Here is a 24,935-nt window from a genome sequence, read left to right on the forward strand (position 1 = left end):
AGTCCACAGACGGACAACACCGCAAAGCAAGCTACAACACAAAAGACCCTATCCTCAGCTGACACACACCGCGTCACGACGCCGCAGGACGTCTCCGAAGACCACCGCTTCCCGTAGAACATCGCTTGTCGACACACCATCCACTCTGAGCGTCTAAGAGGAATTGGCAAGCAAAAGGCATGACTTGCTCCGATCTGAGGGAGACGGGCGACGAGTGTACATAGCGCTGCAAAGTACCAAAAGAGGATAGCGGCGAACACCGGAGGAGAGCTGTGACGCCCCCGTCTTGATCGTACACATTTGTGTGTATGATCGAAACGGGGGCGTCACACCCGGTCGTGTCTCCACACACAAAGCTCCCAACAGAGATACAACATCGATGACACTGCCAATATGACGATCCAACCGAATCGAGGCTTTCGCCCGGAGACAGCTACCAACTCTAAGAAGCGAGGGTGAACACGCCTCGGCGATGCCTCCAAGAAGGGGATGACACCCATAGGTGCCATTGCCACCGTCCCGACAGGAGCCAAGCAAGATTTTCATCCGCGCATCGCACATCACCACGCTTCTTGGAATCTGGCAATACCGTCCAATTAGGGCAAAATTGACAAATTTGACCTACGGACGAAATCAAATCACAGAATGAACTGCCCGTGAAACTATTTCACGCGGCTGACCATTTTGTGTGACGCCCGACACGAAGGCGCTACACTACACTGTGCAACGCCTCACAGTTAGGCGCTACACGCCTGGCCAGCGTCGCAGCCGTGTGATCCGAAAATTACTAAGTCAGTGTGCAGCGCCTGAGAGTTAGGCGCCACACTATACAGTGTAGCGCCTAGCTTCTAGGCGTTGCATTAGTGGTTGCTTCATTTTGTAGTGCAACCACTAGTGCAGCGCCTGAGAGCTAGGCGCCACACTATACAGTGCAGCGCCTAGCTCTTAGGCTCTGCATAATGACTTAGCAATTTTTAGGCAGTCTGGGGTGCAACGCTGGCCAGGCGTGTAGCGCCTATCTGTGAGGTGTTGCACAATGTAGTGTGACGCCTTCGTGTCGGGCGTCACACAAAAAGGTCAACCGCGTGAAATAGTTTTACGAGCAGTTCATTCTATGATTTGATTTCGTCCACGTGTCAAATTTGTCAAATTTGCCTCCAATTAGTCTCGCACCGCCGCTACCGCAACTCTAAGCAGAAGCAGTCGCAAAAGCCGAAGACCGACGACCGGTTGCACGACAAAGAGGAACTCGACGACCGCACTAAACTCCCAGCCTGGACAGAAACCACAACCACCCCACACCTCTGGCAAGATCCAAGACCACCCACAGTAGCCGTCGCCAACCAAAGGACGGCCTTGTGACAGCCGGAACCGCACCTCCACGAAGCACCAAGCATTGCCATCGGGAGAGCACCACCTCTCACCACATCACACAGAGGTGACCGACCACTCGCTGCTCGCCAAGACTCCATCTTGGGCGAGCCATACAGCTATCGCCACAACCGACCTGTTCGTGGGCTCGCGCCACTGCCTCCAAACGTCTCCGCCGACACCATAGCTCACCATCTCAGCACTGCCAACTCTGTCTGAGCAGCCGCCCAACCGAGCCTCCCGCGGAGCATCAGCGGCCAGCCCCCACTCCCGGCCGGCGTGGATCTAACCGGATCAAGCACCGCCGCGAAGAACGTCGCGCCACCACCAGCCCGCACGCTCCACTGTGACGCGCCGCCACCTGCCAGCAGGCCGCACCGCCCCTCACCGCCACCGCCTGCGCGTTCGCGCCAGGCCTCCGAGCTTCACCGACGCCCCCGAAGAAGGAGCCCCCCGCGGCCCCTGATCCAAGCGAGGGAAAAGGAGATCCCGCCTCCGCAGACGCCGCACTGGCTTTGCCTGGCGGCACTCGCTGGCGGCAACGGGGGAAGAGGAAGAGGGTGGGGGTTGGGTCCCTCGGCTAGGGTTGGGCACCCGGGCCGCCGGGGTTGTAGGGAATCGTAGCATAATTTTAAAATTTTCCTACGCTCACCGAGATGCATCTATGGAGTATACTAGCAACGAGGGAAAGGAGTGCATCTACATACCCTTGTAGATCGCGAGCGGAAGCGTTCCAATGAACGTGGATGACGGAGTCGTACTCGCCGTGATCCAAATCACCGATGACCGAGTGCCGAACGGACGGCACCTCCGCGTTCAACACACGTACGGTGCAGCGACGTCTCCTCCTTCTTGATCCACCAAGGGGAAAGGAGAGGTTGATGGAGATCCAGCAGCATGACGGCGTGGTGGTGGATGCAGCGGGATGTCGGCAGGGCTTCGCCGAGCTTATACGAGAGAGAGAGGTGTTGCAGGGGAGGAGGGAGGCGCCCAAGGCTGTGTCGTTGCTGCCCTCCCTCCCCCTCCCCTTTTATATAGGCCCCCTTGGGAGGGGGGGCGCCGGCCAAACCCATCTAGGGTGGGGGCGGCGGCCAAGGGGGGTGCCTTGCCCCCCAAGGCAAGTGGGAAGCCCCCCCCCCCCCACCCTAGGGTTTGCAACCCTAGGCGCATGGGGGGAAGCCCATGGGGGCGCCCAGCCCACTAGGGGCTGGTTCCCTTCCCACTTCAGCCCACGGGGCCCTCCGGGATAGGTGGCCCCACCCGGTGGACCCCCGGGACCCTTCCGGTGGTCCCGGTACAATACCGGTAACCCCCGAAACTTTCCCGGTGGCCGAAACTTGACTTCCTATATATAATTCTTCACCTCCGGACCATTCCGAAACCTCTCGTGACGTCCGGGATCTCATCCGGGACTCCGAACAACTTTCGGGTTTCCGCATACACATATCTCTACAACCCTAGCGTCACCGAACCTTAAGTGTGTAGACCCTACGGGTTCGGGAGACATGCAGACATGACCGAGACGCCTCTCCGGTCAATAACCAACAGCGGGATCTGGATACCCATGTTGGCTCCCACATGTTCCACGATGATCTCATCGGATGAACCACGGTGTCGAGGATTCAATCAATCCCGTATACAATTCCCTTTGTCAATCGGTATGTTACTTGCCCGAGATTCGATCGTCGGTATCCCAATACCTTGTTCAATCTCGTTACCGGCAAGTCTCTTTACTCGTACTGCAATGCATGATCCCGTGACTAACGCCTTAGTCACATTGAGCTCATTATGATGATGCATTACCGAGTGGGCCCAGAGATACCTCTCCGTCACACGGAGTGACAAATCCCAGTCTTGATCCGTGCCAACCCAACAGACACTTTCGGAGATACCCGTAGTGCACCTTTATAGTCACCCAGTTACGTTGTGACGTTTGGCACACCCAAAGCACTCCTACGGTATCCGGGAGTTGCACGATCTCATGGTCTAAGGAAAAGATACTTGACATTGGAAAAGCTCTAGCAAACGAAACTACACGATCTTTTATGCTAAGCTTAGGATTGGGTCTTTGTCCATCACATCATTCTCCTAATGATGTGATCCCGTTATCAATGACATCCAATGTCCATAGTCAGGAAACCATGACTATATGTTGATCAACGAGCTAGTCAACTAGAGGCTTACTAGGGACACATTGTGGTTTATGCATTCACACATGTATTACGATTTCCGGACAATACAATTATAGCATGAACGATAGACGATTATCATGAACAAAGAAATATAATAATAATCATTTATTATTGCCTCTAGGGCATATTTCCAACAGGGGTAGGGGAGGCTGTTGGGAATCGTAGCAGAATTTTAAAATTTCCTACGCATCACCAAGATCCATCTATGGAGTATACTAGCAACGAGGGGAAAGGAGTGCATCTACATACCCTTGTAGATCGCGAGCGGAAGCGTTCCAATGAACGGGGTTGATGGAGTCGTACTCGCCGTGATCCAAATCACCGATGACCGAGTGCCGAACGGACGGCACCTCCGCGTTCAACACACGTACGGAGCAGCGACGTCTCCTCCTTCTTGATCCAGCAAGGGGGAAGGAGAGGTTGATGGAGATCCAGCAGCACGATGGCGTGGTGGTGGATGTAGCGGGATCCCGGCAGGGCTTCGCCAAGCGCAAGCGGGAGGGAGAGGTGTTGCAGGGGGAGAGGGAGGCGCCAGGGGCTGTGGTACTGCTGCCCTCCCTCCCCCCACTATATATAGGCCCCCTGGGAGGGGGGCGCCGGCCTGGATCCCATCTCAAGGGGGGGGGCGGCGGCCAGGGGGAGACTTGCCCCCCAAGGCAAGTGGGGCGCCCCCCCACCCTAGGGTTTCCAACCCTAGGCGCAGGGGGGAGGCCCAGCCCACTAAGGGCTGGTTCCCTTCCCACTTCAGCCCATGGGGCCCTCCGGGATAGGTGGACCCCCGGGACCCTTCCGATGGTCCCGGTACAATACCGGTGACCCCCGAAACTTTCCTGGTGGCCGAAACTTGACTTCCTATATATAATTCTTTACCTCCGGACCATTCCGGAACTCCTCGTGACGTCCGGGATCTCATCTGGGACTCCGAACAACTTTCGGGTTTCCGCATGCTCATATCTCTACAACCCTAGCGTCACCGAACCTTAAGTGTGTAGACCCTACGGGTTCGGGAGACATGCAGACATGACCGAGACGCCTCTCCGGTCAATAACCAACAGCGGGATCTGGATACCCATGTTGGCTCCCACATGTTCCACGATGATCTCATCGGATGAACCACGATGTCGAGGATTCAATCAATCCCGTATACAATTCCCTTTGTCAATCGCTATGTTACTTGCCCGAGATTCGATCGTCGGTATCCCAATACCTTGTTCAATCTCGTTACCGGCAAGTCTCTTTACTCGTACCGTAATGCATAATCCCGTGGCTAACTCCTTAGTCACATTGAGCTCATTATGATGATGCATTACCGAGTGGGCCCAGAGATACCTCTCCGTCATACGGAGTGACAAATCCCAGTCTCGATTCGTGCCAACTCAACAGACACTTTCGGAGATACCCGTAGTGTACCTTATAGTCACCCAGTTACGTTGTGACGTTTGGCACACCCAAAGTACTCCTACGGTGTCCGGGAGTTGCACGATCTCATGGTCTAAGGAAATGATACTTGACATTGGAAAAGCTCTAGCAAACGAACTACACGATCTTTTATGCTATGCTTAGGATTGGGTCTTGTCCATCACATCATTCTCCTAATGATGTGATCCCGTTATCAATGACATCCAATGTCCATAGTCAGGAAACCATGACTATCTGTTGATCAACGAGCTAGTCAACTAGAGGCTTACTACGGACACGCTGTGGTCTATGTATTCACACATGTATTACGATTTCCGGATAACACAATTATAGCATGAACAATAGACAATTATCATGAACAAAGAAATATAATAATAACCATTTATTATTGCCTCTAGGGCATATTTCCAACAGAGGCAACACGGGGCTGGGGAGGGAGACGGTTATGTCTCGAGTTAATGGAATTTCACTTTCCAAAAAACTAACACCTTTTATATTTTGGAATTGATGTAATATTTAGTTTGGGTGACAGTGAGATGATAGAGTGTGTTTTCTGTTTTTATAATACAATATTTGGTGGGTCCTTCCGGTTGTGATTTTGTGTTATCCGTTAATAAACACATATATATGTGGGGAAGTTTCTGCATTGGTAGTTGCATGCATTATATTGGTGTTACAATATCACATGGTGGCGTTTCTTTTTCCTAGGTGGTGGGAGGAAGCGCATGATTGATATATTTTTATACGCCGGTTGCTGCTGATTGATTTGCAGAAAAATCATTGGCCCGACCAAAATCGTAAATCAAATCCAAAATTGAATACCTCTGTTGAATTGAAGAGCTTCAAAATTAGGGAATATAATAAATTAAAATAATTGAATGGGAGAGCTCCTTGAGAAATTGTTGACCTGGTCAAAATTAATGACTCAATTTTAAATTGAAGACCTCAATTAATTATGAGGCGTTAAAAATTAGAAAGCACAACGTATAGTATAAAACAATTAAATGAGATAACATTGAGAAATTGTTGACCCGATCAAAATCAAATGACCCAATTTTTGTTGTAAACCTCAACTGATTGTGAGCTATTTAAAATTAGGAAGCTTAGTGTTATAAAGGATATATGATTGCTAGCCTTCAGTGATGTGATCAGTGCACAATCTGACGGACTGTACTCCTGCAGTAGTAGAAATTGTGGTAGGACAACAATGTCGACGACATTCACACTGCTAAATCAAAACTTAGTTTTTTTTAACAAACAGATTTTATTAACTTAGGAGCATTTTACAGAGACAAGCGTGAAAGGAGCCACGCTGGATACAGAAAGGGTTTCCCTGACTGAACAACGACCTGCATCGAAACATAGGGTGTGTTTGGTAGGGTGTATGAAGGGTGCATGAGAGCAAAAGTTCCCTTCTCGACCCACTTTTGGGTGTTTGGTAGAGTGTATGGAGGGTGCCTGAGTCCATACTAGCTTAACACAAATACACTAGGAGCATGCATGGAGAGAGCATGCATGAAGAGGGGTGTTGAGATGAGCATGCACGAATAGGGAACAACTATGCTAAGATGAGAATGCAACCAAACACACCCAAGCAACAAAACAATACAGGTCTATTTGGACTTTCAAAGCTAGGCGTGCAAAATGATGAGCCTTGACGTTGCTCTCCCTGTAAATGTGAGTAACTTTGCTATGCTGGAAAGAAGGACTATTTTGTATCTGAGCAAGTAGTGGCTTGTTGTCCCAAGGACGTGGAGCAAAGAGAATGTTCGTCGCTTTTGCTGCCAAAGCTAATACTGAGCAATCTGTGAAGAAGTGAGGATCCTGAACATTGAGTATGTCAGCCAGCCTGGTTGCAAGCATAAGACCAAAAGTCTCAGCTTGAAGAGGAGAAGAAGCAGGAGGGGACACTGCAGCAATGTGAATTTGCTTTATGCGGTCATTATTTTGAACCTGGATGAAGACTCCAATTCCTGCCTGTGTTGGCTGGTTGTATTTTCCATGCAGCGTCATAGAAGATCGTGTTGCCTGTAAAAGAGTCTGAATTGTGCTGCACCAGTTGGTCGTGTAAGCAATGCGCACCATGGTCTTCAGGGATCTCTTCTAATTTGGTTCCTCGTATGATTGCATTTGTTGTTGCATACACCTGAGAGGGTCTGCAATATTTTCTAACAAAGAGAGCATCATTTCGAGATTTCCAAATGCACAACAGAAAAGTATATAAGTTAGAAAGATTAATATGTGGATGACCTGAGCATAGTTTGGATCATGTCAGGAATAGAATGCTTAGTTACAGCAAGAATTTCTGTTTTAATAAACCATGGCGAGCAAAACCAGGCTGCTTTAGAGAAAGGGCAAAGGAAAAGCATGTGCGTTTCATCTTCTACATTTTCACATCTAGAGCATTTTTCGTTTATGTGTTTAGAGAACTCACTTGCTCTCTTACCCGTAGGAAGTGCTTTCTTAAGAAGCCTCCAAGCAAATGTTTGTAACCGTAGCGCCATAAGTTTGTCTTTCCCAACTTGGTTTAGAAGAGCAATGATTTGTAGATGAACCTCTTTCGGTCGTTTGTCTAGCCGGCAGCTGAAGGTTGCTGAAGCAATGCTTATATGCACTTTCGGAGGAGAAATTTCCTACAGGTGTTAGTTTCCAAATCAAAGCATCTTGCCCAGCAGCTGCAACTATAGGAGTTTGAAGAATATTATTAGCTATCTCATGAGTGAACAGATACTCAATCAGATCAGTATTCCAAACTTTTTGATTTGGCAACCAAAGATCTTTAACAATAGCAGGATATACAAAAGGGTTTTCCTGTATAATTAAATGATCATAAATTTCCTCCCATCTCGAAAACCAAAGAGAAATCCACACCGAACTATTAGCATATATAATCTGACAAGTAGAGGCTGAAATTAAGAGAGGTTTTACCTTTAAAATTGCAGCCCAGAAAGCTGATTTTGGCTTGTTTGCTTTGGCTCTCCAAATGGAGGTATCATGGTGGCTTTGTGGTTCTTGTGCCAACCTCCATGCCAGAATAAGTCCTTGGTTGATTGCCCGCAAAAACTTAGTACTCTAACAGATTTTATCAAACTACCAATGGTGCGCTTTTACGTGTCCTGACTTCTGACAGAGGGCGAAACTCCTTAGTCGATTTGGAGGTGGAACCATGATCTTGGCGAAGAAGTGTGCAGATTTTTTACGTATGCGATACGGATTTCTGTTTGAATTTGATTTGCAAGCACGTTTCCAGACGAGAGAGTTGTGGGCAAGGAGGCGGTTACTGCGTTCCGTTGTGCCGCTGAATTGAAATCAGCCGTCCGATCACGATCGCATGGTTCGTTTGGACGATTGGCTCCCCGCTCTGGCTTACAAAATTTTGTCCCACTTCTCCCTACATCGCAGGTAGTGGGCGTTCGTGGGCGCCTGGCTGTCCATTTCCATTCTCTGAACACGCACCGCGAGAAGCATAGGACAGCAGCGGAGCAGAATTCCGCCGAGTTGCTGCGTGCGATTGGCATGGTCGCGGTGGCCGGCGGTGGCAGCGGCGGCGGAGGAGGACGAGGAGGGCGACGATGCAGCCGCGCGGTGGCGGTGGCGGTGACCGGGCGGCCGTGAGGAAGGGGCCGTGGACGGCGGAGGAGGACGAGGTGCTGCACCAGCACGTCCGCGAGCACGGCCCCCGCGAATGGAGCTCCATTCGATCCAAAGGCCTCCTCCCCCGCACCGGCAAGTCCTGCCGCCTCCGCTGGGTCAACAAGCTCCGCCCCGACCTCAAGACGTACGTAATCCGCTATTCCGCCTCTCCTCTTCCGTTTTCCTCTAGCTGGCTCCGTGAAGCTTCCCTCGTCCTCCTCCCCGCTGCGCCGGGCTTCCGGTTTCCGATCAGCCCGTGGCGTACTGAAGGCAGGGCGCCGTGGTTTTGTTCCGTGTGAAGGGGTTGCAAGTTCTCGTCGGAGGAGGAGCGGGTGGTGATCGACCTGCAGGCGCACTTCGGGAACAAGTGGGCGAGGATCGCGACGTACCTGCCCGGCAGGACGGACAACGACGTCAAAAACTTCTGGAGCACGCGGCAGAAGCGCCTCGCCAGGATCCTAAGGGCGCCGCTGCCCCGCAGGAGGTCAGCCTCAGCCGCCGCCAAGCACGGCGGCGGCGGCGGCGGCGGCGTAGGCGCGGCTTCATCTTCTGCGGCGTCCAACTCTCATGAGGCGGCAGCGGCACGCGCTTCCGAGGTGACCCTCTTCTCTTGCTTGCTTTCTCTGAAGAAAAACCGAGATGGATTTGTTGCTTCTGAACTGGACAGCGATCACCCTGTTTCTGAACCTGATTTTGTGCCTCTGTTTCCCTGAAATGGTCCAACGACGCCTGTTTCTGCTGAATTGGGCGACATGATTACACCTGTCTACTCGTTGTTTTGGACGACAACAGTTCGACGCCAACTCTTATATAGTACGTACATATTTGGGCATTAATTCTAGACTCACATCTTAGTAAAAGTTGACGAAATTACAAATTCAAATAGTCATATCTTAGGCGTCTTGTGCGTGTGTAGTGATCAAATTTTTCTCCTAATAACGAGCGCAGCCACTAACTTCATTGCTGAAACTGACAGTCTTCAGGTGGTAAAAGTTTTAAGAGTTCAAATACACACATCCTAAAACAACATTTTCAATCCAGCATATGATCTAGAAGAAATGCATGTGCTTTTTTTTTCATTCTCGAACCCAGCCATGCTGCCATTTTTTTGTGTGTGATATGAGGGAGTGAATTGCAGAAAACATCGACATTGAAGGCTAGGGTTGCGGAAACCACAATTTTACAGTTTTGTGCCAAAAACCACTAATTCCGAGACTAATTTTTAAAAAAAACACTAGTTGGCGGCTTTGGTCATTTTGATGACGATTATGACATGTGGGTCCCACTTTTGCCGACGTGGCGTAACTATTCGCGCGAGACGGTGTTAGATGGGCTTTGTTCTAAAATTCACAAAATAGTCCCTACTTTTTACATAGAGACCCTTTAATCAAAAAGAAAAACGCAATCAGCCCCATTGCATGTACAGGCCGCTGACCTCCCGCGCGTGTCTCTGTCGTCAACGCCGGCGGCGCTCATGTGGGTGCTTGCAGCGGGGCGGACGCAGTGCTCCACCGCGGCCGGTTCTCCTTCTTCTCTCTCTAAAATAGCATGCGTCGCTCACGGCCGCCCAAATCCACGCCCGAACATTGACGGTCCAGCCATGGCCTCGGAGTAGTACTAAGCCTCAGCTAATGTAGCAGTGCGAACCCGATTCACTCCGGCGAGCTCCCAAGGCCACTGTCATGGCCGAGGACAACTGCCACACCCACAGCATCTCGTGGCTCGTCAAGGCCTGCATCCCCGTCGACCCTGACCGCCACATCTCTGTCCCCGTCGCAGTCCCCATCTCCGCCGCGTGCCCCGAGTCTCCCTCCCGTCGCTCCCCGCCGTCTGCCGCTGCTTCGCCGACTTCTTCGCGACCTGGACCTGTTGTTGCTCTGGCCGGAACTGCAGCAGCGCCTGGGCAAAGGTGCCGCCGTGGTCGGAGACAGAGACGGCGAGCAGGGAGGGTGGAGCTGGCAGCGCGCGCGACAGAGCTGGAGGAAGGCTTGGGCAGCCGGCCCTCCGGCACCCGCGGCAGCTGTTGCTCCTGTGGGGAAGCCGGCCCTCCGGTGCCCATGGCACGTCGGCCTCCGGAGAGGACAGACGAGGAGGGAGGGGCTTGATTGCTTTTAAATTTTTACAAGAAGGGTATCGATGTAAAATCCTCCGTCTAACAGCGTCGCCTATGGACCGTTATGCCACGTCGGCAAAAGCGGGACCCACATGTCATAATCGTCATCAAAATGACCAAAGCCGCCAACTAGTGTTTTTTGCAAAAAATTAGCCTCGGAATTAGTGGTTTTTGGCACAAAACTGTAGAATTGTGGTTCCCACAACCCTAGCCTTCAATGTCGATGTTTTCTGCAATTCACTCGATCTGAGGCCTAAGTGTTGCACATTTCACCCCTATGTGACAGGATCAGTACCCCTGCTTCGGCATGATCCCCTTCCAACAGACGACGATGCACCAGCACCACATCGGCGAGAGCAGCCAAGAACCACCACTACCACTCGCGGCTAACCAGTATGCAGGCGCGCCATTCTCCGGAGCCGAATCCGTCCTGCCATTTCCCCTCGGGTTCGCTTCCATGGACGTCGCGGCCGCGGGATGCAGCAGCTCGTACGGCGCCGCTTCGGAAGTTCACCAACCGCTGCCCTTCCTCTACGCCGCTGACCCTGCGCCGATGACTGATCCGGGAGGTCTCGTCTTCCACGGAAACGCACTGATCGACGGCGGCGTCGGCGTGGCTTACCTGGAGCCGAAATCGGAACCGGAGCATTACCTGGAGCCGAAACCGGAGCCGGAGCATTACCTGGAGCCGAAACCGGAGCAGCAGACGCCGCCCCGGTTCTTTGGGCTGGAGGAGGAAGTCGACGACTACGGCCTCGTCGCGCCGGTGCGGCGGGGCACGCCCGACGTGCTGTTCGGTGACCTGCCCCCGGAGATGATCAACTTCTTCGAGCTCCCGCCGCCTCCTTCGCCGCCCACTCGGCTGTAGATTGTTATTGACCCACGCTGGACGCATGCATGTGGCGCATCATGAGTCATGACTTACGCATTATCGATTCTCTGATCGGGGTGCACTCTAGCTTAGCATGCATCCATTAATCGCAAATGCTAATATGTTGTTTAGCTGTACTGTATCAATATACTCATCCAAGGAACTGTGTTACTGTAGTTTCTGGGACACGTCTTTCTGACTGGTTCGAAAATTAGACTTGATGTGCATCATTATCTTCTGGACTATGCTGTTGTGGCATTTCCTTTTTTTTAGGGGTGTTGTGACATCTCCTGTGCGCACAATTTTATATATAGAAAAAGGTCTAGTTTTGGTTTCTCAGTCTGAGAAATATGGCTACTCGACAATAAAAACTGTCAAGATTTAGCCATTTGGCATTCTTAAGACGGTTTAATTGATGATGGTAGTTTTGCACAAAAAAGTTGACAAAATAAGGAGAATGATATAGAGAAATGGTAGTTTTGTTTATTGAGAATTTAGCAACTTTACTAACTCCAATGTTTTTCTTTACTTTTACTGAATCCCATGGTATGCATAATATTTATGTTTTTATGGACTATTAGAATTCCCCCCAAAAATGCTAATACTTCTATGTTTTCCCGTCATTTTGTATTTACATTCTTCCATTTTCAACCACTTTCTGGTTTGTTTCAATTTTTTGTACTGAAGAATATACAACATTTTGAAATTGTCTCCACAATATCATACAAATATTGGTCGAGTAACCAAAATTAGATGATTTTGACATTTGAAAGACAAATAATATGGGGTACCCCCTTTCTTTGAGTTGGTGTGATACTCCCTTAGAGTGACAATTTATATAAAAGAATTGAGAAACAAAATACATAATTACCCTTTTCATTGAGTAAAATATATTTTCCTTTTTAGAGTATTCTGTTCTAGATCAAAATATATATTTTCCTCTTTTTTGACCAAACGGTATGAATTTATTGATTAACTGACCAAATTGTATTTGGTCAAATAAACTTAAACTCACACATACAACAAAAATGATTGATAAAACTTGAAGTTACATAAAAGATTTGAAGACTTTCATCTCTGGCTCTTCTTTTTGCACCTTAATTAATAGTCCTTCAAGATTTCAGTGGAAAAAAGTAGAAGACCAAAGATGCACAAGCTAGACTAACTGTAATTGGTTTTAAAGAGCCGCTTGAGTCGCCCACCAAAGATGAGAACCTAAGACCATTGAACGCACTATGGCCAAGGACCTACGGGAGGCTACCGAATCACTGATTCATCGTCATGCCGTCCGAGAAGAACTTTGTGAGCACAAAAGAATGAAGCATGATAACCACTACCTTGACCAAACTTGACACTAATATTGCCATCACCACCATCAAGATTGGTCGAGACAAACCACCAGACCTAGAGCAGATGATATGCAGGAACAAAACACCACATGCTCCCTCATGTCGGCCTCGTCGACTACGATGACTATACCATAACTCAAATAGAGTCGCGTGACAATTATTATGTGTGATACCACCTCCCCCGTTGAGGCTTTGTCACAGAAAACACACAAACTTAGCACCAGAGAAAAATAATAATAGGAATATAAACGTAGAACGAGGGTTCTTCTCACCCCCTGGCACCAAATCGACAAACGCTAAGTGAGGCGAACAACCATGACGGAACGACCATACTCTAGTGGCGACTAGTTTTCCTCTAAGCCTTGTGTATGTGTAAACTTTCAGTCATATATGAAAAAGTATAGCTTTGCTTTTCTCGCCTAAACACTATGCTTAGTCCCTCAACTATAATGCCAGAAAAATGATGGCTCCACAACCATTAAAAATGACAATATTTAGCCATAGGCTTATTGAAGATGGTTTTAATGATAATGTTGTTGCAAATTTGAGCCGTTTTTGTTACAAAAATATGGAAAATTAAAAATTAAACATGCTAGGTTTTTTGGAAAGTAAATTATTTGAACAAAATTGCAAAACACATATTGAGCTTTGTTCACAAGATTACAACCAACTATGATTAAAAAAATATGGTCTAGAGTGAACATTTCTCAGAAACACTAGATATTTTTTTGGGGGGGCATTACTAACAAAATGTGAAGAGAACATAGAGTAACCTTACCAAGTTATATAGTTTTATAGAGTTATACCATACATACTTTTCTTTAAAACTACAAATTATTTAGTACATTCGCTAAAATGTTTGTCTTTACCATGAAGTTTCACATATCGTGTTCTTCTATATTTTTTTCATGATTGACTTTTGAATTTCATGGTAACTTGGGTGCCATGAGAGCAAAATAGTTGTCATATCGTCATCAAAAACATCTTCAATAGAGGAGTTATAAAAATCAAAACAATTTTGAATATTGGGGGCCCAAAAATATATAGTGTTATATTTATGGGAACAAAGTTAGGCACCTGAAATAATTGAGGGACCACATTTTTTAGTTGAAGAGTTACAAAATAAAATAAAATAAAAATAAGAAAACTAATCTAAATTTTAGAAAGCCGAAGAAAGTTCAAAAAGCAAGGGAGTTAGGTAAATCATTTAGTAATTTTATGATGTCCAGTGTTTTTATTGACTTCTACTGAATGCCATGGACCATCACAACACCCCCTCACCACCACCACCACCAAAAATATTATTTCTATTATACCTGTGTTTTTCCATATTTTTCTTTCACAAAGTTTCTGATTTTTTTACTGTTTGTGCTGATCACCACATGTGTGAAAACTAAAACCTTGTCATCATAAAAAAAACAGTGGTGCAATGGACCATATTTAGATTATTTTGACACTTGAAAGACATAAAATACGTGGAATTCCCTTTAGAGTGATTATTTATACAAATACCATCAATGAAAAATACATAATTTACCATTGCTTCTTGTAAAGATATGTTTTCCTATTTATAGGGTATTTTTTCCTTTCTAAGGACAAATAGGACTAGCCAGCCCATGTTACGATACGCCTGGGGATACACGCTTGCCCCAAAAAATGAGAGCCCTACTAAAGCTTGCTGGGAGCCCATATTTGATGCCCTCTGCGTCAAATTGGCAGCACCACGCACTGAAGGCAGCCTGACTGGGTTGGCCCATCGAGTTCAACCACGGGACAAAAAAATATAGCATAAAAAGGAGACGTGCACGATCCCAGGATTCAAACCAGAGACCAACTACTTACTGTCGTGCTCCTAGCCACTCCAGTTAACTAGTATTGTTCTTACTTGTTACTAGAGTAGTATACATAACTTAAAGAACTAACCGTAGATGTAGAACCGGAATGGTCTAGTGTAGCGAAGCGGAACCAGTACTATAGCGAAGCGGAACCAGTGTTGTAGCAAACCGAAACTAGCTATTGTAGCAAACCTGAATTATTTACCAGGGTGAATGTTTTTTTAATATATAGTACGAAAAAGTTCCAATATTTCTTGAAGTTCTGAGCAAATTTTTGGAGACAAGAATTTTTTTTTGAATATGTGAGCAAATTTTTTGAAAAGGATGAAAAATTGAACAAAACAATTATTTTTTGAAAAACATAAACCATTTTTTAATTTGCAAACAAATTATGAACAAATTTTGAAACCACGAACATTTTTGGAATTTTTGAATTTTTTTGTAAAGTGGAACATTTTATGACATTCAGGAAAAAAGTAAAAACCGTGAACATTTTTTGAATTTGTGAAAATAATAATTAAAATGGAACATTTCTGGCAAACATTATTTGAAGTTCCTGAACATTTTCTGAATTTCTGACCAAAATTTGAAAACACGAACATTCCTGAATTGTTTTTCAAAATGAATATTCTTTCAATGTGTGAAAAAATATTTTTAAAAGAAAAATATTTTTGAATTCCTGAACATTTTTTGAACTTGTGAACAAATTTTAAGGACAGGAACATTTCAAATTCATGTGCATTTTCTGATACTTGAACATTTTTTGAATTTATGAACAAACTTTTAAGAGAGGAACATTTTTTTTTGAAAATTTGAAAAAAATTTGAAAATTACGAAAAAATATTAAAAGGGAAATCAACTTGAAAAAAGAGAAAAAGAAAAAAGAAATAGAAAAGAAAGAAAAAAAATATAAACAAAACATGAAAAATAAATAGCAAAACAAAAATGAAAAACTAGAAATAGTCGTCTAGGAACCTTCTCAAGACCAGGATCCGTGTACATGCTAACCAACTAACATGGGCCAGCCCACTGCAATCGCACAATGAGCGTCCGTTAGGAAATTCCACGCTCGCTAGCGTCAAAGAGAGGACCTTTCACGCAGGGCGCGATTTGGATGGGCTGGCCCATTCCCTGTCGTCATAGCGAGCCACTACAAAAGCCCCGAAAATAAACAAGTTCTAGCGAAGAATCGAACGTAAAACCTCTTTTTTTTTAGAAAATCACCCCAGAACTAAAAATAAAGATTAGCGATGATACAAGGCACCCCTTAGAATAAGAGAACTACAATCGGGTTCCTGAAAGCCCAAAGAACCACACCACTACCATGAACTGAAGGTGCGCCGTCCCACTGTCGCCGTTGCTCCCTCGGAGCCAGTCAGACCTAGATCTAGAGACGGTTTTGCCAGAGACGGAAGTCTTCAAAGTTAAGGCCCACATGAACCAGCACGTTGGTGAGGAAGCAGATCGAACCACCGCCATCTTCATCGCACCCCTCACCGGAGAGCCAGAGGGAAGCAGTCCTGGAATCACTCCTGTACATACAGTCGCAGAGCTCGTCATTAGCGCTGGAGCAAATGCCAACGAAGCGGGGAAGGAGCCACGACACAAAATCCTCCGCCTTGGTCACCGCCGCCGCCACGTCGGCCAAGAACTCGGGGAACGCCAACGACCAAGCCGCCCCCAAAACTCTTCCAAATCGATCACGCAACACCCACACCTATCCACCATAGTTCAACATCATTAAAGACGACCACGTCGGGATGGAGGCGAATTTGTGGCATTTATTTCACTTGATGTCGTCCCCTCCATCATGGTAGCACCGTCGAAACACCAGCCCCAACACCTATCTACGAGACGGAAAACGAGGACCGGGGTTCCCCCACCCTCACGCCGCCGGAGCGACGGGTGGATGGGAGAGTACTTGTTCCTTATCACTTGGATAGTTGACCGTTAGTGATTCATAACCCGCGCGATTTTATAAGAAATAAATACAATGACAGATCCAAAAAACAAAACAAAAATGACCATTTAACATTTTTGTAATATACGGTGAACAATTTTTCAATACACAACAAACATTTTTGTGATATACGGTGAACAATTTTTTAATACATTTTGATATTTTTTGTGATATACGCTGGTTTTTTTAATACACATTGAACATTCTTGTGATATACATTAAACAATTTTTAAATACACATTGAACAATTTTCTGATATACGCTAAACATTTTCTTAAATACGTTTGGACATTTACTCAATATACGGTGAACACTATTTTTAAACTCAACAATGAATTTCGTATAATACACGAAAAAGGGAAAAAGGAAAATGAAAAAAAAGAAAGAAACATAAACAGAAACAGAAAAAAAAACAGAGCGACCGTGGGCCGGCCAAACTGGGCGGCGAAGGCACGTCAAATAGGATCTGCCCCACGGCATAGCCCAGTAACATGACCCCTCGAAAAAAAAGCCCAGTTACATTTTTTCTGATTGACGGCCTACAGGGGCATTTTCGGACATTCGCCTAATCATCCCCTCGTGCTGTCGCTGTCCACACTAAACGGAAGAGGGAGGATTCCAGAGGCTTCCGGAGTTGGACCGAAGCTTCTCCACGCTTCTCTTCTCCCCTGTCCACCCAGTCCCTCTCCCCCATCGAGCTCATATATCTCCCGCCATCACACTCTCGTTTGCCACAACCACAAGCCCAACTGCACGGCGAGCGGGATTGGATCAGTCAGTAGCGGCGCTAGAGAGAGGTAACAGAGGGATTGGATTGGTGGCTGGCACTTTGATTTGCTTAGCGCGCGACGAAGCAAGCTAAGCGAGCGCGATGGTGGTGCTCATGGAGTACGCCCCCGGCGTCGGCGCGACCATGAAGAGGAAGGGAGAGGAGGAGCCGGGGCTGTTCGCGTTCCCCGATGACGGCGACGGCGGCAGCGTTCCGGTTTCCTGCCGTGCCACCAAGATGAGGCGTCTGGAGGGTGCCGGCGCCGGCCACGATGTGCCGGCGGCAGCGGCCGTTGAGACGGAGGGCGACGTAATGATGGCGGAGGAGCCGCCGGCGCCGTCCCTCGGGGCCGTGGAAGGGGAAAAGAGGGCTGTGGTGGTGTACGGCCCGGCAGTCGACGCCGCGTGCACTGGTGGCCGGCTCGGCCTTCTCGGCCAATGGCGGCTCCGCCCGTGGGCGCCCCTGAGCGCCGGCGCCGAGTGGATCCGTGACATGCTGCGCGAGGCGGATGGCCGCACGGTGCGGGCGGTGCTGTCCAGCGCTCAGGAAGGGGGCGGCGCCGACCTGGCCCTGGTCCCTTGGGGCGCCGCACACGTGCCGGCAGAGGCGAATCAGGCGTCCACGGCCGCGGAGACGGTGGACGGGGAAGAGGACGCCGAGGGAACGGCAGCGATGGACGTCGAAGAGGAGAGGGACCATCATCAGGCCCAGGCGGTCGGGGCCGGCTGCGGTGAGGGGTACTTGTGCCGGTGGCCGCAGCACTGTATGGCGCCGCCTCCGTTGCCGGCGGTTCGCCAGGCGACCCCGGCTGTGTGGTCGTGGTGAACCGCGCGTGGCTGGACGACTACGACCGACGGAATTGATATGTTCCTCTTTGCCGATGCGTGTCGCGTCGATTTGTGTTTGTGGTGTCCAGTTCGTCGAAATCAGAGCAAGATCATCTCTTTTCTGACGGAAAGACCTTCCTGCCCAGCTTTATTAAAATTCAAATAATGCTAAGAATGAAATCTGGATCTGGTGGTGCCTCCACCATTCAAACCGTGTTGACACTACTCACTAGCTTAGCTCATGAGTAATAGGGCTGCAAGAAAAGCACGAGGCTTGTGAGCCGACTCGCATTTTGACTCGACTCGAAAAAAATAAGCTAAATATAAACATTTTCTTTTTTCAAAAAAAATTTGTTTATTAACAGTTTTATCCGCGGTACATAAGGGTCTCTTTGAATCTTCATAGATTTTTGAAAGATGAGAATCCTTAGAAATTTTTCCTACGTTGGTTGTTTGATTCGTAGAATTGAATCTTGTAGGACTTTTTTCTAAGAATTTATTTGTACTACATTCCACATCAATTCTAACATCTACTTCAACCTCTTGGAAAAAATCATTTGCTTTTTCCACTACACAATCAAACAAATTCAAATTCTACAGGGATCCAATGGACATGCCATTTTAGTTCTATGTTTTTTCTATTCCTATGTTTTTGCAATCCTACAAATCAAAGAGGCCCTAAGTTACAATCTCCTCTGGACCATACCTTAACCACACTGCCATTCTAGGGCTAGTGCGTCCAATTTTTGCTAGCATATGACTGACACTATTTTGCACTCGGCTAATAGCAGCTACCTGGTGACTTCTACCTCTAGCCAGCAAGTGCTTCCTGGACTAAATTAGACACAGGAGATCTGTTCACCTCCGGCTGCACAATCATGGCTGCAGCAACAGATCAGTCTGTTTCCAGTATAAAGGGTAGAGTGCTCCACTCTAGTGCTAGTGCAACGCGCTCTTTGCAAGCTTCTACTTCAGCTTCTAGTGCGCTCACACATGAGAAGATGAGAAAACAATGTGGCCACCACTATCTCTAAGAATCATGCCTGCACCGCCATTATCTTCCAACTCAGAAAAGGCGCCATCAACATTCAGTTTAAGCCAACCATCAGGTGGTGGTTTTCATAGGCTGAACACGGATCTGATCATTTTGAAATTTCTTCCTACGCATAGTTTTGGTCATATATGACTTTGCTATTTGTTGGTGTGCTTCTGCGTGCGTGTGTTGGTGTTGGTTGTGTGCATCCTAACTATGCAGATGCCGGGTGTGTTCTCTTCGGGTTTGTATCCTCTTGATGCTCCTATTGAGTCATTAAAATTCACCCTTTATCGAAAAAGGTGGTGGTTTCCATCTCTCTGGCGAACGACCCGGGGGAGCGGCCTTCCATGAATGCAATTGAGAGCCTCGGCCATAGGAGACCACCATTTTTCCTTTTGCGACATCCGCCGATGGGTGTTGCTTGATGCACATTAGTGAGTTGATGTAGCTTCCTAGGAATCTCTGTTAGGCTTCAATCGGAGGGGCTAGCTTGAAGTGCACCACGTCATTCCTGACATGCCAAGCACGCCACAACGTCATGAGCAGTGGGAGCTGCTTGTTTTCGCCGCATGTGTCAAGTAGATGTAGTAGCCATTCGTGCCCTTTGTTGACGATACTCCTCGGCAGCGGCATCGCCCAATCCTTCACCATCGCCTCCCATAATCCAACAGCCATTGGACACTTGTCATAAGTATGAACACTTTATGTAGCTCGACAGAGAAATGCGCTAATATTGATCTAACATTGGCTCGCTCAATTTTAGCTCAATGTCATACAATTATATTGTCATATAATTATATTAAACAATTTTGACGCATATTAAAAAAGTAGGATAATTTATTGCCAAATATGTTGTGTACTGCAATTTTTCTCAATTTTACCTAGTAGTAGGAAACATGAAAGCCTAATTAAGCACGGAGAAATTTAGCCTCAATATGGTACATGGTTAGGCGTGTGTCAAATATCATGTTATTCTCTGCCAAAGTTTGAGAGCAGACGCACCTTCATTTTTTTATCTTTCTAATTCATCCGCAATCCCTACTTATCAAGTGCTAGTCTTCAGTTGAGAAAAAAATAAGGCAAAATTTATCGTGATTTTCTATGTTGTGTTGTTGGCTATCATGTTTGAAAAATTGCCTTAGATTATTCATAAAGTCATCTTATTTAGCTCAAAACTAGTTCGAGATCGGTTCTAAATCGATACATGCTGAGCACGAGCCACTTTCTGCAGCTCGATCATGAGCTTCACTCAATTTGAGCTCGCTTGAATTATAGTATAATTTGAGCTGAGTCTAGTCCAACTCGCTCAAACTCGAATCGTTTGCAGGCCTAATGAGTACTTCCTTCGTCAGAATTTATTAGGCCCAACGACAAAAACTCCAGCACCAAGGCACAACAATTACTCCTGTGATTTTTCCGTGCTTAGTGTCCGATTAAAGTGGAAGGGCCTTTTTCGGTTATGCTTAGGCTAGTCATAGTGGAGAGTAACTTAGACTAGTAACATGTATATGCTATTAGTCTATTACCATTTTTTCTTATGTGGTATCTATGTTACTACTTATATTACTCCCACTACGGCTAGCCTTAGTGTCCGATTAAAGTGGGCCCTTGTTGTCGGTGGACGCGCATGCATCAGCTAGTACTAATTTCTCTTCTCTTGTTATCCAAGGAGCTTACCTCGAGTCACACACAAATTGGAGGAGGATGAAGGAAGGAAACTACACTTTTCTTTGGGAGTAATTATCGGGCCTAATAGGAAGGGACAAGCCAACACTGCCCATGGCCTAATAAATCCGGACAAAGGGAGTATCATATTAGACTTTCTATTGTAGCTCTTTTAGTTTGGCACTGTCTTCGGATTGCCGACCAGTTTGCGTCTATTGTCACAGTCGATTTTTGGCTTTCTCCACTAAGGCACTTGTCCATTCGAGTTGGAAGTGCAATCACAATAGTGCTCCATTTACGCTCCTAGTTGAACATAGCGAAACGTAGGAGGTAAACATAGGAGCCGGGCTGCCCTATCGAAATTGGGGCTCCGGGGACACAAGAGGTTCAAACACTAGGGTGCGCTTGTTGACAACCACCCAAGTCTACCACTCAACCTCACGGCGACGCTCCGGCGAGCACGAACTAGGAAGGAAGAATAGTGGACATGACAGTTTACCCAGGTTCGGGCCACCTTGCTGTTGGGAAACATTGCATGGAAAAAAAATTACTCACACGCAAGATCTATCCATGGAGATGCATAGCAACGAGGGGGAGAGTGTGTCTAAGTACCCTCATAGACCGTAAGTGGAAGCGTTTGTTAACGCGATTGATGTAGTCGAACTTATTTGCACTCCAACTGATCGAGTGCCGAACGTACGGCACCTCCGCGTTCAACACACGTTCAGCTCGGTGACGTCCTCGCCTTCTTGATCCAGCAAGACGGCGACGTGGTGGATGAGTTCCGGCAGCACGACGACGTGGTGACGGTGACGGTGAAGCTATCTCCGCAGGGCTTCGCCTAAGCACTACGAAAATATGACCGAGGGTGTAAACGGTGGAGGGGGCATCGCACATGGCTAAGAGATTGTCGTGGTTATGTGTGGCGCCCGCCTCCCACATATCACTACAGGAATCAGCTACTTTACCGTCTGCCGAGGCAGACGGCAAAGGCATGGAAGGCGGACGGCAAAGGCCTTTGCCGTCTGCCGCGGACGGCAAAAGGCGCTGGCAAAGAAAGGATCGGCAAAGACCTTCTTTGCCGTCTGCTTCCTGACGCGGACGGTAAAGGAGCCTTTGCCATCAGCGGCGGATGGCAAAGAAAGCCGATGGCAATAAATTCGCTGTTAGTCCGTTAGGTGGCTAACGGCAGTCTTTGCCGTCCGTAGCTGACGGCAAAGAGCATCAGGCCTTTGCCGTCTGCCACTGTAGGCAAATTGACCAAATGGTCAGCTGCCAGGAAACACAGGTGATTGCCACGTGGCTTCTTTGCCGTCCGCGGCGGACGGCAAAGAGCCCGTTGCCGTCGGTGGCAGACGGCAAAGAGCCTGCATTGCCTCTTTTTTTCTGTTTTTTCTTATACCCAACCATTTTCACAACAAATAGATGATACATATATATTTTTCACATGGCAAGTTCACAGCAAACATATGAGATATCCAACACATATAATTTCATCATACATGCATAGTTCCATCAACCATACATAGCAAGTTCCACATACATGCATCCAACCATACATATTACAATAGTGTCATCCTACCATACATGCATAGTTCATCGATACAAAAGAAAAATAGTTCATCCAAACAAGCACTCCATCTATGCAAGCTTCCGTGAAGCGAATGAATTCTACAAAATGGGAAATAAGAAAGTTAGAAGAAGAAGATTAGAAGAAGAAGAAAATGAAGAAGAAGAAGAATATATGACATTTATGAGCTAATTTAGGTGAAATTGATCGTTTGTGAGCTAACATAGGTGAAATGGATCGTTTATGAGCTAACCTAGGTGAAATGGATCGATTATGAGCTAACTTAGGTAAAATGCATCATTTTAGAGCTAACCTAGGTAAGATGGATCATTTTGGAGCTAACCTAGGTAAGATGGGTCATTTTAGAGCTAACTTGGGTAAAATGGATCATTTATGAGCTAAGTAAGGTAAAATGGGTCATTTTAGAGCTAACTTAGGTAAAATGAATCGTTTATGAGCTAACTAAGGTAAAATGGATCATTTTAGAACTAACTTAGGTAAAATGGATCGTTTATGAGCTAACTAAGCTAATTATTCCATTTTTGACATAAGTAAGCTAAGTACATGTCATTATTGAGCAAACCTAGTTAACTAAGCATATTAGAGCTAACTTTGGTCATTTTGGAGGAAACAAAGCTAAGTATAGATCGGTTTAGAGCTAACTTAGGTAAAATGGATGGTTTTGGAGGTCAGTAAGCTTATTAAGTCATTTTGAAGGAAATAAAGCTAAGTCTAGGTCTTTATGCATTTGTTAAGCAAAACACTAGAGAAACTTACCGTGATCATGGAGGTGTGGGAGCGGGCTGGCTCGTGCCGGTACCTGGAGAAGGATCGTGCGATGCTTGTCTGGAGTTACGCTGCACCAAAGATCATTTCCAATGTCTCGTTAGCATGATGACGCTCAAATATTAAGACTAGCAAGTAGTGTCCATTCAAATTAAACTCACCGTCGTCGCAGGAGCAATCACTGGCATCGGCGGAGCGGTCTGACCGGACTTCTCGCACACATACTGCACATTTGGTTTTGACGATTCAGTCATACTAGTTAGTAATGAGACGAACACTACATGAATGTTTTGGCTAATCAGCAGAAGAAACTTACCACAAGGAGCTCGTACATTGCCCTTGCCTGCATGTCATTCCATGCCCTCTCCTCCTCCAACATCTTTGTCATCCTCTCCTCCAACTCCCGCTGCCTCTCCGCCGCCTCCGACAGAAGTTTCTTCGTTCTATCTCTCTCACTCTGTATAGCAGCCTGCAACACCACTCCTCGTTAGCATTTGTAATCATTGATGGAAGTGCACACAATGTAATGGAGAAAGATAGCTGAGTACGTATAACTAACCTTCAAGGCGAGTTGGACTGGCCGTTCACGAGGCCTTATCTCAGGAGCGGATCTCGACTGGCGCGCCTTGATCTCCGGGAGAGTGCTAGGACAACAGATAAGTCCATCTCCAATGGCTATCGAGCCATGGGACCTCCCGCCACCAGCTATCATCACCAGCTCTAGATCAATGGGACCCTGGCTCGGGTTAAAGTCCTCCCCTTTCCTCGCCTTCCCTTCATCTCTATATTTCACGAGCTTGTCGTGGGAGGAGATGTTGGTGAAGTTGTTTGCATCATCGAGGTCAGACGGAGAGAATGCCTTGACTTTTTTGTAAGAGGCAGTATGGGCCATGGCATAGAGGTCGTACACCTCGGGCACCTTATCCGCCTTATTGTAGCGTGCCTGAAAGAGAGAAACAACGTAAATTAGTAATTAAAGGGCTCAAGTTAGCATGATGAATGAATTGCATGAATCATGAAGCAAACCACATACCCAGTTCCGCCTGAACTGATATAAGTTGGAGCTGCCTTGATGGTGTGGCACACCTTCCATTTGGGCACGTTTGTCCTTGGCCGCGTTGTGGACGGCTAGCCATTCTTTTGAGCACCACTCATTGACCAACACCTCCCAACAATCCATCCGATCCGCACACCATCTCGGAGGCGCCTAAGTTAGCAAATAGAAACTTGAGCGCTATGGCTATGAATTACTAAATCAAGGAAGTAAGTACAAGGCCTTAAGAATTACCTTCATGTATTGCTCCTTACTCAGAAACTTCTCGCGGCACGCCGGCTTGGGCTTCTTGATACCACGCAAGGCGTAGTAGTCTAGAATAGCCTGCACCCGAGCCTCATGCCGTAAGTTCTGTAGTAGGCGCTTGCAGACGTTCTCGATAACATTTGCCGCCTCCTCCTCGTATCCCTCCTCACACCTGTAGAATGTCTGCAATCAAATGAGACAATATTGATTAGTACAATTAATAACTAGCTAGTTGAAGA

General features: G+C 47.0%; 2 protein-coding genes across 2 annotated transcripts; both read left to right on the forward strand.

Annotated features, from left to right (window-relative positions):
• The first annotated feature begins 7,268 nt into the window (after nucleotides 1-7,268).
• Nucleotides 7,269-9,328, forward strand: LOC109787433 (probable transcription factor MYB58). The gene is made up of 2 exons (XM_020345986.3): nucleotides 7,269-8,760; nucleotides 8,917-9,328. The coding sequence occupies exons 1-2, from the start codon at nucleotides 8,555-8,557 to the stop codon at nucleotides 9,326-9,328; spliced, it is 618 nt and encodes a 205-aa protein (XP_020201575.1). The 5' UTR covers nucleotides 7,269-8,554.
• Nucleotides 9,329-16,936: 7,608 nt separating this feature from the next.
• On the forward strand, nucleotides 16,937-18,550 carry LOC109787434 (uncharacterized). The gene has a single exon (XM_020345987.4). The coding sequence runs from the start codon at nucleotides 17,615-17,617 to the stop codon at nucleotides 18,335-18,337; it is 723 nt and encodes a 240-aa protein (XP_020201576.1). The 5' UTR covers nucleotides 16,937-17,614; the 3' UTR covers nucleotides 18,338-18,550.
• Nucleotides 18,551-24,935: the final 6,385 nt, after the last annotated feature.

This window comes from Aegilops tauschii, chromosome 7 (assembly GCF_002575655.3).
Source record: "Aegilops tauschii subsp. strangulata cultivar AL8/78 chromosome 7, Aet v6.0, whole genome shotgun sequence".
In the NCBI taxonomy this organism is placed as follows: Eukaryota; Viridiplantae; Streptophyta; class Magnoliopsida; order Poales; family Poaceae; genus Aegilops; species Aegilops tauschii.

Coding starts and splice junctions, on each gene's coding strand:
- LOC109787433 (XM_020345986.3), top strand. CDS start 8,555: ATGCAGCCGCGCGGTGGCGGTGGCGGTGACCGGGCGGCCGTGAGGAAG. Junction 8,761..8,916: donor CTCCGCCCCGACCTCAAGAC/GTACGTAATCCG, acceptor TTCCGTGTGAAG/GGGTTGCAAGTTCTCGTCGG.
- LOC109787434 (XM_020345987.4), top strand. CDS start 17,615: ATGGTGGTGCTCATGGAGTACGCCCCCGGCGTCGGCGCGACCATGAAG.